The sequence below is a fragment of the Periophthalmus magnuspinnatus genome, chromosome 11 (genome assembly GCF_009829125.3).
Source record: "Periophthalmus magnuspinnatus isolate fPerMag1 chromosome 11, fPerMag1.2.pri, whole genome shotgun sequence".
Lineage (NCBI taxonomy): Eukaryota > Metazoa > Chordata > Actinopteri > Gobiiformes > Gobiidae > Periophthalmus > Periophthalmus magnuspinnatus.
In genome coordinates, this window is record NC_047136.2 from 12,215,706 (window position 1) to 12,230,333 (window position 14,628).

At 39.8% G+C, this 14,628-nt stretch overlaps 1 protein-coding gene across 2 annotated transcripts in view; it reads left to right on the top strand.

The window, feature by feature from the left end:
• rbms3 (RNA binding motif, single stranded interacting protein) overlaps positions 1–14,628 on the top strand; it is a 376,836-nt gene that overhangs the window by 12,930 nt on the left and 349,278 nt on the right. Inside the window, exon 1 of one of the 2 annotated variants that reach the window (XM_033975024.2) lies at positions 13,524–14,560. The exons of the other annotated variant lie outside the window; for it this stretch is intronic. Within the exon in view, the coding sequence (XP_033830915.1) occupies positions 14,486–14,560 (75 nt within the window). The 5' untranslated portion in view covers positions 13,524–14,485. Of the gene's footprint in view, positions 1–13,523; positions 14,561–14,628 lie in introns of those variants that run through there. 2 annotated transcript variants of the gene reach the window in all.

The window sequence follows — 14,628 nt, forward strand, 5'->3', positions numbered from 1 at the left end:
CACAGACGATTAGTGCAGACTTAAGGATAAATCACAAAACCTTTCGGAAATTTTCCCACAATTCACCACTCCATTCATGAATTGCAGAAATACCATCCGGACATATGTAGACTCTAAAACACTACGGTCCATGCACAGATGGGTTCTCATATATGGTTGCCTGGGGCAGCAGAATTGGCTTTAAAAACAGCCATAACATCTGTAAAGCATTATGGCTGATTATACTAGTCCTTCAGTGCAATCATGCAATATGGGCAAACATGAAGCGTATGGGAAAGAAGCAGAAGATGAGGCCTGGGCTGCTCTGATGGGGAGGGGGGGGCAGCAACACACGCATTTCATTATTGGGCTGTATTAAGACATTTAATTAGCTACATTCATTTCTGTCAGCAAAACTATTTTACAGCATAACAGCAAGTCCTTTGTTTCTGAGTCATTTCAGTGCGTCCACTTATCTTGATGATTGCAACAACTGCGTTATTACTGATACAATCTAATCTCCCATTTTCCTATTTGTCTTTCTTGCAAAAAACTACTTTTGTAAAAGCGTCTGACCATTACGCACAAAAGTAAAAGGACACTAAGTTATTTTGCATCGCACCATTTAACATCAGTAATTATGGTGACCAGATGGAGAAAATCAACCAAATGTGGGACAGCACCTCAGTTTAAGTGGGACACATGAGGGACAAATTCATGTTTTGTTTTTTGTTTTTTTTCATTGCTCTGCTTTCCGTTTGAATAAGACACTTCAATTCCTGTATTCTGCTGCATTCTCCCAATTTTTTCCTCAAATCTAGGAACCAAAACAACAAATATGACATTGGTCTGGACAGCCTGCCGTTTGCACAGTTTGAGCCTGTGCGTTGTCATTGTTTTCATAATAAGCTCCTTTCGGCAGCGATTAAATGCAGAGTGCTTATTTTGACAGGGTCCTGTAAGTCTTATGTTCTCATATGAGCGGTGCCTTAAGGTGCATACACATTGTGGGGACTTGTTTAAGCTTCAGGATCACATGAATCGCTTGATGAATAAAGAGAGGAGTTGATGCATTTTGTTGTATTGTTGTTGCATTTCCACATAAAGTTCTTTTTATAGAGCGCAAACTTAACATGTAAACTTATACACGTAACAGTTTCATACATGCAAACACTTAATACATGTCCCGGGTCATGTCCAGGTTTGATTCCAGGTTTTCTCTGTGGTGTCTGAACACATTTTAAGTTTGCTCATGTTGCTCTTGCTGCTGCTGCACGTAAGTTTGGATAAATCAAGAGCATTGTATTGTGAATGGCAACAGGCCAACCAACTAAGGCCAGTTTCCCTCACAGAATGTTCTCATAATTGCCTGCAAGTTTAACATTAGCTTATTATTTATAGTTTATGGAGATCGTTCCTTTTTCAAATTGTCATCTTTTACAAACGCCTCAACAATATAAGCACATTTACATACAGTATGCATAAAAGATTAGCGTTTCCCAGTTCAACAAAGCATTCATGACCTAAATAACTGACAAGTGATTGTTTTAGCTGTCTCGAAATATTTCTTCTTGTTGCGAGTCGTGTCATATTCTCCGGAAGTGCTTTGCTCCATTTGCTCGTTGCACTTTGATGACTTCAGTGGTGCTAATTATAGACACACTACAGAGGAGGCACTCACATCTAAACTGCGCCCATCATGTGAATGCTCTTAATCATGTACTATACTCTATTCTCCACAAGCTCCCACCATCTGCCAGCTCTGCACCGACAATCGCACAGGCCAATAACACATGCACTGTATGTCACTGACTGTGAAGCATGCCAAGTGTGCCGTCAGCGCACCCTGATAACTGCACGTTGCATGGATTATGTTCAAGCTTTGGGAAACAATAGCCGGATTTATGTGAATAGAACGATGATCTTAAACCTATAAAGACGATGTATTATTTTTGACGAATACAAAGGTGCTAATTCTACTGATGGACGAGTTGGCTCTTTTAAACGGTCTCTTAACGTGAATGGATCCGAATCTCATTTTTTAAAAGAGCTGAATCTTTTTCTTTCTAATTTGTCTGGATTTTTAAACTGATTAACACTGAACTGACACAAGAATCAACACAGAAGCAGAGCACAGAAAACATATTTGGCATCATAATAAAAGTTGGTTTTAAAATTATTATTATTATTCTAGTGTAACATTTTGTTTAGATTTTGAATAATTCCAAAGGGTAAACACACTCCCACTCACAGTTTGAACCACTTTAAACAAATTTAAGTCTAGGTGATTAGTCTGTTGTTAAAATGAGTTCTCATATTGGCTTCTGTCATATAAATAAATAGTAAAAGAGCCAGTTTTTTTAGCTCTTTTGAAATGAACAGCCCTTTGAAATGAACAGATTCAAAAGATTTGGATCCCATAAAAGAGCCGAAAGTCCCATCACTAGCTAATTTGATGCCAAAATAACTGAACTAAAATTAGTGGTAGCAAGTGTCCCCTGTCCTATATTACACAAAATGGATTCTTATGAGCTTTAAGCCATGTTAAAATGCTGCTACTTCCTCAAAATCATACTCGGAGTTGTGTTTTGTTGGATTTACACATATGCTTAAGTAATCCTAGTTTTATAGTCTCTTTGCATCTCCAAAGCTCAAATGCTCTGTTCCACCTTGTGATGTCATGTAGTGGTAGTTTTCAGGGTAGCAACATCCTTGCACCTTGAGTTCAGTGTATATATATATATATATATATATATATATATATATATATATATATATATATATATATATATATATATATATATATATATATATATATATATATATATATATATATATATATATGATCTATGTTATAATAATATATATATTATTATAACATAAATCAGAAAATAATGTAAAATGAGAGCTTTAAACTAAAACTACCTGTAAAAAGCTATCTGAAAAAATGGAAGTAAAGAAATGTAAAATATATTGGATGTCGAAATAAACATTGCCTCAACATGTCAGTAATATAAAATGTTCAGTGATTATGACTTGACAAATACAGCCACATAGATACTGGTGTAAAGTCTATTCTCTGAGCCACAGGAGCCAGTGCAGAGACCCGAGCACAGAACTTATGTGCTCGTACTTCCTGGTTCTAGTGAGGACCCAAGCATCAGCGTTCTGGATGTACTGCAGCTGTTTTAACGCTTGTTTAAAGAGGCCAGCGAGCAGGCCGTTACAGTAGTTGAATGTAATAGAATATAGAATGTGTCTTGCCTAGGGACACAACACTGGAATAACTCTCCAGCTGGTGTGTAAAGATACATTTGGGAAATGTCAAATGTGTTTAACTTGTTGAGCATCTTGATAGTGATAAGAGGGCTGCATATGTTGTCTTTTTCCATTTAAAGGAATGCGTAAACAACATTTCCGAGTGCGATTCTGTCCTAAAGCCTTATGCTCTGCCCCTCTGTTTTCTTTGTCTCCTGGGCATTGTCGTTTGCATGCAGAGGATGAGACACTCGGGGAGGTTAAGAGAGTAGCGCCAATGGAGTTCTGCTCCATTTAGCAGGCTGAAATATTCCTCTTGGAAGGACAGCGAGCTTGTGTGCGGACTCCCTCTCAGTCCTCATCACTGTGCAGCGTCTGGTCATTTCACTTCATTCAGGCCTGGCTTAGCTCTGCTTTAAAATATCACCGCTGTCTGTCCATCCTGAGAGCGGAGTCTGCTGAAACTTATCCCATCTATGTTTCTCAGCGATGTGGCAAAGCTTTTGTGTTTGTTGTAATAAAATGCCCATCCGCTCGCAATCCCAAGCGTGCGTATGTGAAAATGAACGTGCCACGAACAACCTTCAAACCTTCAGCTACGACTGTACAAATGAGCGTATCGAAAATCAGAGAGAAATCCAGAGAGTCCTTTCATCCTTGTCTTGTCTAACTGATAGGGTATCTGTGAGGATATGCTTTTGGAAAATCTTGTGCTCATTTTAAGCTAAAGTCTCGATAAAACTGGGATTTTTTTTACGGCAGATGATAAACATAACAATGCCTGCGTACAGTAATGGCTCTTTGTGACACTTTTAAGTTGCCAGGACTTGCCACAGCTGTCTTGGGGCTGTTTCGCAGAGAATCGGTTCAATCTGTGCCAAAAATCTTCTACCTCCATTCTCTGCTTTCACTGCTTTGATACACGGGCAAGATGAGTTAAGTGTGTCTTGCCCAAGCACACAACAATGCACTAACCCACTGTATCACCGCGCTTTATGTACAATAGTATTAAAAATAACATTGCATCGCATTTTAAACATTCACAGAGCACCTCATACGCTATATTTGCCATTATACAAATGCAGAAAACAAAAATCTAATTCTGTACATAGTGTTTTGTTTTCAAGGCTTTTGGATTTGTGCAATAATTCAAGGAGTTTATGAGAAGATAAAAGGGACTGAAATGCAACAAATTTGGGTTTCGAGTTTTACAGCAATGGATATTATACTTTCAGCGTATTTCTCTTGCAATATTATTTTTTCATACATATAAAAAAGTACATATTTTGCATTAAGCCGCTCGACCTATTGAGATGTTCACAGACGCATTGAGAGTCATCTATTTCATATTTGCGTGGCGTTTTCTCTCAGGGAGGTCTGCTGAGTCGTTCTTATTCTAAGGCGAGCACATTTTGAATATTTGGGCTTAACACTTCCTGGTGGACCATATCTATTGTTTCTGAGTGTGCCAGTGCTGCACTTAAATCCTTATTATGCACAGATTCTCAGGGCTTTATCTGGCCTCATCTGCATTTATAGCTCTATGTGGGAGTCTCCGCGGTTCACTCCAGGACAAAGACAGACGTGACTTTGACTTTATCACTGCATTTAACCAGAAGAGGAATGTAAAGATATAGTCGTGTCGATTATTGACTTTGCTCATTTATAAATCTATCTACAGTGATTTCTGAAGACTTTTATGAGCCTTAAATAATTCAGCAACATTTTATATCATATAAATCAATGTTATATAGACGGTAGAAGCAGAGATTACAGGAGTAGGAGTAGTAGTTGTGGTGGTAGGTTTTTGTAAATAAATAAATACTAGTAGAAGGTCAAAAAGTGGTTCGACATGGTAGGACTGACTCAAAACTTTAATCAATAAATTACTAACTCCTCATTTTTGTAATTTGCATAGATTTATAGGTATTTGTTTACTTTTAAAACTAAATATTCACAAATATTCCAACATATGAATTTATAGGACACCCCAAAATGTACATTTTATGCAAGCAAAATTGTATTTATTTTACATTTACCCATGAAAACAGGCAGAACTTCTACCATTATATCCATCCATCCATCCATCCATTTTCTTCCACTTATCCGGGGCCGGGTCGCGGGGACAGCAGCCTCGGACATGTCCTCCAGCTCCTCCGGTGGGACCACAAGGCGTTCCCAGGCCATTCTACCATTATAATCAAATATACTTCTGGATCGGAGTAAAAACAGTGTCCAGATGACTTACTTTGATACATTTTCTAGCCTAAAAATAGTTGTAATAGCTGCAGTAGTTCTAGATGTAGCAATAACATTCACCCGGCACCATGCTCTGTACAGGCGATTAGTCGATTAATTGATAAATTTGGTCGCAACTAGAGGCACTGCTCTGTCTGAAGCTATGGGACTCATTTTACACTTTAATCTCAGCTTTGTTTGAACACAATCTGACCATAAAGAACGGTCTTAACTGGAACTACAACAGGTGATCTGATTTGTGCTGTTAAACGAGTCCTTCTCAAATAACACTACGATCATAAGCTAGCCGCATTAGCCAACATTTTTCAGTTAGTCACTCTCACTGTTTTTGTTGAAAATCGAACGCCTAAATAGGACCGTGAATGCTTGTATTGATTACAAGCCCCAGAAAATGTGTTGTTTAAATCCATTTTGTAATCTTGAGTTTTCAGACTATCTTAAAAAAGTATTTGGCAGTGTTTGTTAATGTTTTTATTGTGCCGTCATTATAAAGAACATATCTACGACACATGAAAACTGCTGGTGTTTTCTGAGGGCCCCTTGCTCCGTGTAGGATCATTTGTAACAGCTGTGATTCCTCCTCACCGTCGGCCCAATCACCGCGGCTTGTATCTACGGCTCACATTCGGAAGAGCGAGCCCATAAGTGGACGCAATTGGGCCTTTTTGTCTATCGGCGCTCCCTGGTCACGTGTAGTGGTAAAGCATGTAGTGATTCATTCGTGCGCATGCAAGTCTGGTGTCGTATTTCCTCTCCATTAGCTCCGTGCACGGCGGCTGTGTCTGTGTTGTGATACAGGGTAATGACTCACTGGGTATCACTACGCTGTTTATAGCATGTCTCAATGCGGGGATGGTGGGCTGCGACTGGTTCCTGCTTTGTTTTATCCTAATCGAACATGTAAAATACCAGACCAAACATGTGTAGTATAGTTTATGTATTTAATGAGCCAGGGCAGTGTACAAATATACATTAACGTTAACTGTAGAGATGCATTGTATCAGGTTGTAGTACTAGTGCCAGTTTAGTTCAGTTCATAAAATCAAACATTCAGTCAAACTGGTGTCACAATGACCAGTTCTAGTGACAGTATTCAAAAAGTACTGACTATTTCTCCATATAAACAGTGCTATTCCTCGGTTTGGAATAACCCAGCAATACATATAGGCAAATCTCCCTTTTTGTGGTGAAAATGGTTGATACAAGGAGTTCAAAATATATATATACAGAGATGACATTTATTTTTTTTTGTTAAAAGATGTGTTTAAATTGACGGACACGGGATTTCTGGAAATATTTACAAACCAGAAGCAATTTGACTTCCATCTTTAGCTTGAGCCATCTACAGAATGAGAATGCTCTACAGGTCAGGCTGAATCTGCCAGTGAATACGCAAACGGCATCATTGTATTAAAAGATGCTCCTAAATAACCAGGGTGCAATATGTGAAGGTTTGAGTTAAGTTGGCAAAAAGATCTAAATATTAAGATAAGTGAAGATGTGTGGGACAGGGTTGTTTCAAATGTAGACTGAGCTCCAAGAGATGCTAGAATTAAGCTTATTCATTATAAAAATTATTCACTGATTTTATTTTACTCCATTGAAGCTACACAAAATGGGCTTAGTGCAGAACAATAACTGCTGGAAATGTAAAACTGATAGTGGTACATATCTAGATGCCTTCTGGGAATGTCCTATGGTGTCTCCGTTCTGGACTGATGTTATTAAAAAGCTGGAAAAGTGGATTGGCCTACCTATCCCAGCATCACCACAGATGTGTCTGCTGGGAGATAAGTCTCTTTTACCCCCTGGATTCTCAATAGACATGTTCGGGTTGGCGGTGGCTGGTTTTATTGTGGCTGCTAGGCTAATTCTGAAGGTCTGGAAAAGCCCCCACAGGCCACAGGTTGAGGACTGGTTTAGACTGATGAGAGACTGCTGCGTTTGAAAGACTGATCTCTAAAGTGCACCGTCGACAAAACCAACAGGATATGGACTCACTTTTTGTCATTTGTGGGGAGTAATAGTTCTGCTTGATTAATGTGGTCAGTTGTCATATGTTTTGTTTGTGTTTTGTTAGTTTTTTAGTTCTTAAAATGAAAATTAATAAAAAAGAACAAAAAACTTGGCTTGTATTGGCTAGTTCTAGCAATAGAAAGTGTACTATTTAGGTACCTCCACAAATATTTTTAACAGCACAAAATTAAGCACATACAATAGACCTTCGTAGAACTGACATGTTTCGTATAAAGATCTGGACTAAGGACCAGTGGAGATGCTAAATACTAAGGGTCCATTCAAAACACTACACGTACATAATGATAAATATATGTACAATTACACCCAGTGACCCAACACTTTATTGGGTGTTTTACTTTTTAACGTTGTTTCCGCTAATGCAACTATAAGGACGTTTTGCACTGCCGCCATAAAAAAAAAAAAAGTGTATCTCAGTGGGGTTTTTTTTTTTTTTTTGCTGTTTTCAAGTTTCATATCTCCTCACACAGCCTGATACTGCGATAAACGGTCTACCCCACTCATTTTAATGACGCAGAAAAACAAGCCCCTCTGATATAACAGATAACTAATGTGTTGCCCACCTCTGTTTTTGTATGTTGCAAAGTCTTTTTTTTTTCCAGAAATGGTTAATCCAGTCATTTAGCAGTTTAGTGGATTTCTTGTTTCTCCTCCCACTGTTTTCTGTGGTTTGCTCCTCATGATCTTTGTAAACCTGCCAGAGCTGTGGTTTTCTCCAACACTTTCTCTCCTCTGATTCATTTATGTTTTACAGCTTTGCTCAAATACATCTGAGGCTGTTTTGAATTGTAAATATTCTTAAATGAGATTTCGCCACATTGAAACTGTAAATTTTAGTTTGACAATTCAATAAATACTAAATGATTATTCTGGGGTGTAGCTTTTTTCGCTTTTTAACAGTACGAAGCGAAGTCTGGCGGCGACTATGGGCTTTATCAGACAGAGATTGACAACCATTTATTGACTTTTTATACATCAAAATTGCAGCTCGGTGAAAATGGTCTGTTTTTTCCTGTCTTCTGCGCCCTACCTTCCATTTCTTTAAATGTTTGATACGTGTCCAAAGGCCTTCAAATCCACTCAATGCATTTTAATGTCACGTGTGGAATTAAACATGTCATTGTGGCGGTGGAGAGACAGTTCATGTTACATTTTCTGATGATAGCTAGCCCCGGGGAGCTCGGGGTTAGCCATGCCGCATCAGTAAGTTAGCATAAAAATGTGTAAGACGATCTGGCTGTGCGCGGCAATCCCCCTGCGCGAGTGCTGCCAAGAGAGAGTGAAAAAAAACGTTTCCTGGAATATCGGCCCTGCTGTTTTGTAACCCTATTTCCCACCCGCCCACCAACCCACCACCTCTCTCTCTCCCCCCTCTGTCCCACCCTCCCACCCCCTCTCTCTCGGTCTCTCTGCCCCTCTGCCCCTCTGCCCCACTGCCCCCTCTTGGACCGGTGCCAATCTTCCCTCGAAATTCCTTGCATCTGGTCATTTCTGGGAACCGCCCACAACACTATAGTCGGCACTGCCAGACCACAGGAAACAAAGAGCGTAGCTGGATTTTTGAGCTGCAGTTCTGACAAAGCGCAGAGTGTCCCATGCAACCAGGGAGGGGAGGGGTCAGGGCGAGGTGAAACTGGACTTTCTAAGAACATTTTGGAGTGGAACATTGTGTGTTCCTTTGCTGTTTAGGGCCCTTCTTCAGCTGCTGTTTCCAAAGCACGGGGTCAAGATGTTTTACTGTTTACTGTACAAAGCCACTTCTGAACAAGATGGAACATGGTGTAAAATGAAAGTAAAAGTGGAAATATTGGCAATGTACTTAAGGCTTGTCTCCATAGAGATGTTATCGCATTGCCTGCAGTATGGCATTACACGCTAAGCATCTCCATGGAGACGAATAGGTGACACCAGTGGGCCAGGTGAAAGGTCAGATCTGCGGAGAGGTGCTCATAAGGGGACTGGCAAGGCGAGTTTATTTGTATAGCGCAATTCGTGCACAAGGTAATTCAAAGTATTTTACAAAATAAGAATGACGTTAAAATCACAATACAAACAAATCAAAACATAGATGAATAATCATAAATGTCTGCATGTTTGTCAAGGTATTTTTGAGCACTAAAAACACTTGAAATTGGGTATAGATAATGATATTTAATGCTTTACTGTGGAACATTCTGTGCAAAGTAATGACCATGGAGACAAGCAGGTAGCATCATAAACATTTCAGATTTTGTTATCGAAATAGAATCCTCCCAAGTTACAAACATGAATGATACTGAGAAGTATTTTTCAAAAAGTTTCATTTTTATGTAAAAGCAGGTTTGCCCCTTTTTCAATAAACACATTTTAAGTAGCACATTTAAATATATCTTTAAACAAATTTGGGAAATAGTTTGTATCTAAGTGATAGAAATATAAGGTGTGATCACGTAGCTGAAATATGTCTGGATATGCAGCAGTTGTGAGTGCGTTGTCTATAACTGGAGCTGCCTTACTCTGGAGGAGAGAAGCTGTCAGTGTTCACACCTCAGGGCTGTGGTGTAACCTCCGCTCTCTTCTTCTTCTATTTAAAACTCCGTGAACAGCTGCGCGGTGATAACCATTTTACAACATGATTCATCAACAATACTTAAGATGTGTCTCGATCTTATAGTTAAGGTATAGTAGCAAAGTACGACGTTACTGTTACTATAAAGGATTTTTCACGTATACCTAATATTTTGGCCTGGATGTCTGTGTCTCAAGGAATGGACGTCAATTTGAGGAAATGGCACAAGTACTTCAGAAAACTCTTTGTCTTTTTCGAGTGCCACCAGATCAAATACCAGGTCTAACATCATTGCTACAGTAGTTTCCAACCGAGAGACTTAGAGGAAGATCAGAAAGTGAAAAAATAAACAAATATTGAGCAAATACTAGAACATACCACAGTTTGAGAAACATTACCCTACATAATAATATATACGGTGGTTATATTGCAAATTAACTTTAATTGGTGTCTCTTGAATCAATAATGAATGACCACTGAGCAAATCATCTCCTCCTTTGTGAAAAACTTGATTGGACATTATTACCTCTCAACACATAATGGTTTCTGAGGTTCAGGCCACATAACATATGACACATAACATAAAACAATAATTTACCTCCATTACTGCTTTGAACTGCCCTCACCTTTCTGATGGGACCTCTGCCGGGGCTAAAAGTTCACCGAGGCCCTGGGCTCCTGGCGGGCTCCTCTCTGACCTTCAGGCCATGGGTCAACTTCCTCCGTTTCACAAGTCAAGTCTCAATTCCCCACTCTTAATTCTTAATGCTTGCACCTATAAATATTCATGGTTTTACTGACCGGTGTCTACGTAAGACCTCCTTTTCTCTTTGTCCAGTAACCTGAACTGCAAAATATAACCATTTCCCCCCAACCTATGTCTCAGCCTTGTGAATGTTTTATGTTTTGGATTTATTTCGAGGTTTCGTGGGTTGGTCATTTAGCAATAAATTAGTCTCCATGTTCTACTGATCATGTCTAAATGATGTTTCCATGTGTTTTGAATCATATCTCCGTCATCTTGGGTGGAGGGTATGGGTTTTCTCTGCGTGCTCCACTTGTATCAACAAACTTAACCTGTCACTTTTTTTTATTGCTACTTTGTTGTTGTTGTTACGTTAAGTTTTTAGAGTCATCCAAAGCGATTTAACAGAATAATGTGTTGTGTTTGTAAAGAATTTAACTGTTTCTATCTTTGTTGAGTTTTGTGATGGTGGGACACACTGATAACACATAGATTCTGAGCTTATTCTTACAATTTTCTCTATTAAAAGAAAGCTTTTACAGCCAGAGAACTTGTTGTTTCCTCATCACAAACATACCTGGGGTTATGTTTTGTTTCATTCACAAATTTATCCCAAGTTCTTCTCTCAAACAGAAAATACTTTGTTGCACCTTGTGATGTCATCATGTGGTAATACAGGAAGTGCTCCACTGTGTTTTTAAACTCCTTACACCTTCACTAGAATCATTTAGATAATTTCAGCATTGGAATTACCAATCTCTACTGAACTAAAGGTAAAATGTAGCTGTTAACTTGAAAAATACCACTTCATGACATCACAAGGTGGAACAGAGCATTTTGAGCTTTGGAGATGTAAAAAGCCCGATAATGCATAATTTATTCAAACATATGTCAATGAAACAAACCACAGCTCCAGGTATGTTTCTGATGAAGTAACAACATTCTAACATGGCTTGAATCTCACAAGAGTCAGTTTTGCAAAATATAGGACCTTTAAGAGTCTTTTAAAGTCCAAGAAGTGAAATGTGCAGGTCCACTCAGCTCTTGGGACGGACTAGAAGAAAAGAAATAGTGGTTTTGTTGTCGCATATGAGTATAAATGTCTTTTTTAGTGTTTTTTTTCCTTGGATATGACCTTTGTGAGTGGAAATGATAAGCCTTATCTATAAAATCTCACGCAGACTGTGCCGTTCAGCTGACACACTTCTGGATAAAGACATATGAATCTCTTAGCTTCCATCTCCCGCTCTCTTTATATAGAAGATAGGATATCCACAGATACAAAGGGAATAAACACCGTATTTCTTCTATACTTGTTTCCGTACTTAACTTTCTACCACTGACCTGCTGAAGCTGAGGTGTCGGATTGATCTGGAGACTTTTAATCTGGTAAACCTCAATACCGTTCCATCTCTGAGTCCTTTAAAAGTAGCATGTATGTGGCATTTTTATCCTAGGGCGTAAAAAGGACAGTACATGTTGTGCTGCTATCGATCTGTCTTCTTCACACACTGCGCATCAATAGGTTTGTTCAGCGTTAAAGGGTGTTTCATTTGCAATATAACTGTTAATAAAATGAATTGTATATTGAATTGTGCCACGGATCGGCCATACGTCAAGACTAAAATACGTTACGGTACGCGGTGTAATGTCATTTTTATTGTTGATGTTTTCTGCTTTGGCGTATTTTTCATTCAAAATTGTGTAATTAACATTGAAAACCATGAAAATATTTTGGAAAAACAGCTAAACATTGCCTGGCGTGACTTCTAAAGTTGGTCGTGTGGATGAAATCACGTATACTGTACTCCAATTGTTCACTGAAGTAAATATAAATGATAAACGATAATATTGAAACTAGTTTATGCCACTGATGCAGATTTAAAACACAAAAACTATTCGAAATCTACAATATTGTTAACACATCATGAGCTGCAATAAATGAAACACTTTATTACTTTAGTTTGCAGCTGTAATGAGTCATAGAAGTTATTTATTCATCCTTTTACGACTTTCCACAGTAGTGCAAGGAAAACATACACACGATAAATACTGACTCCCCAAAAGTATTGCTCCAGCTTTCATATATTGACATAGTAATTACCATGACAGGCCTAGTTTTCTGTATAGTCTGTAAATTATACTTTTTAATCCTTCGTAAAAGTATTATCTGCTTCGTTCTGCAAGCTAATACAATAAATATAGCTTTGTTTTGTCAAAAATGTTGAATTAAGTCATTTATTAACCCTTACTCATTTTAGACATTTTGTGATTGAAGTAATATTTTCTGAAATATTTATAACTTCAAAAATCCTGTAGGCTTTTACTTCCTCCTCACTCTGTATTTCTGCTTCAGCCTTCACGTCTCTTCCAATTTTGCTCTGTTCCCGCAAAGTAAACAGCATTAGCCTGTGTGACTGTGTATTGAGGCAAAGTCCCTAGTTGACTTTATAGCTGTATAAATCCTAAAGTGAGTTTGATTATTGCAGTTTGGAAGCCTGCGGTTCTCGGCTCCCACTAAGTGTACATTTATAGTGATCTACAGCACACTTAAATCACTGCATTTATCCTTGTGTGTTTGTGCATGTGCTGCCTTCACTTCCTCTTACATCCAGCAGGGGGAATCGACTGCTCGCTTTGCCTGGTCTGCTCTGCTTTGCTCTGCTCTGCTTTGCTCTGCTCTGCCCTGCTCCGTCTGCGCTCTGTGTTGCTGCCGCTCTGCTCTCCCATGCAGGTTGTGGAAACGCTGCTACCCGCTGGTCTGTGTCTGGATCGCTTCAGGACCCTCCTACCTCCTGGCTGCCGGGCTGCGGGAGGGGGATAAGGAAGGAGGAGACAGCCGCGCCGTTTCGCTCGCCCCTGTGCCGCTGTCGGACGAGCCCCCATAATACTGCTCTGTCAGTGTGGAGGGAGACCAGCGCGGAGAAGAGGGAAGTCTGTGACAGAGGGGGAGAGAGAGAGAGAAGAGACAGGAGGCAGGCTGCTTATAGTAACTCACACAAGGAGCACATTCTTTACAACCGGAGGACTTCTGGGGCTCTCACTGTGCTTTTCCACCAATCTTTTAGCCTGGATTTGGGATTTTAACCTAATTTTCTACCAAACTGGGATATTCTCCTCTGTGTAAAGTGCATCCGTGTGTGAGCGTCAAGCAGGACAGCCCATTCGATTCCCACTCCAGCGCAGCAGCAGCAGCAAGAGAGAGAGGTATTCAGAGCGTGGCACATTACAGACCGGAGTCGCTTCTACAAAACAAGTCAACCCTTTTGCGTTCTCTCCCTAACCATCCCTTTTCTTCCTCCTACTCCTCCTCTTCTCCCCTCAACAGTACTGCCACCACAGCCACCTGCTCCTCGCCCACTCCTATCCTGCCTGTACCTTTTTAACCTATCTCAGCTTTCGACCACTCTCTCCGGACACCGAGAGACCACCTTGCGCACTTGTGGACTAATTGAACTCTTGGATCTTGCACACACCTTGAGAGCGAGAGAGAAGCCGGCAGAGTGACACATCGCGGTGCAGCAGCAGCAGAGCAGATCAAGAAGAAGAAGAAGAGGAAAAAAAAGAGGGATATTAGCAAAGACAAGCTGATCTCATCTTGGCATAGCGCTCGCTCCGGTGTCACCATTCCCTGCCTCACTGCTAAGGATTCCAGCTACATGGGCAAGCGTTTGGAACAGCAGCCAATGTACCCTCAGTACACCTACTACTACCCCCATTATCTCCAGACCAAGGTACGGCGCTACGCTCTATTAATGCAGGCACTCCACAGCACTCTGCCCCCTCCCACTGTCCTCTCATC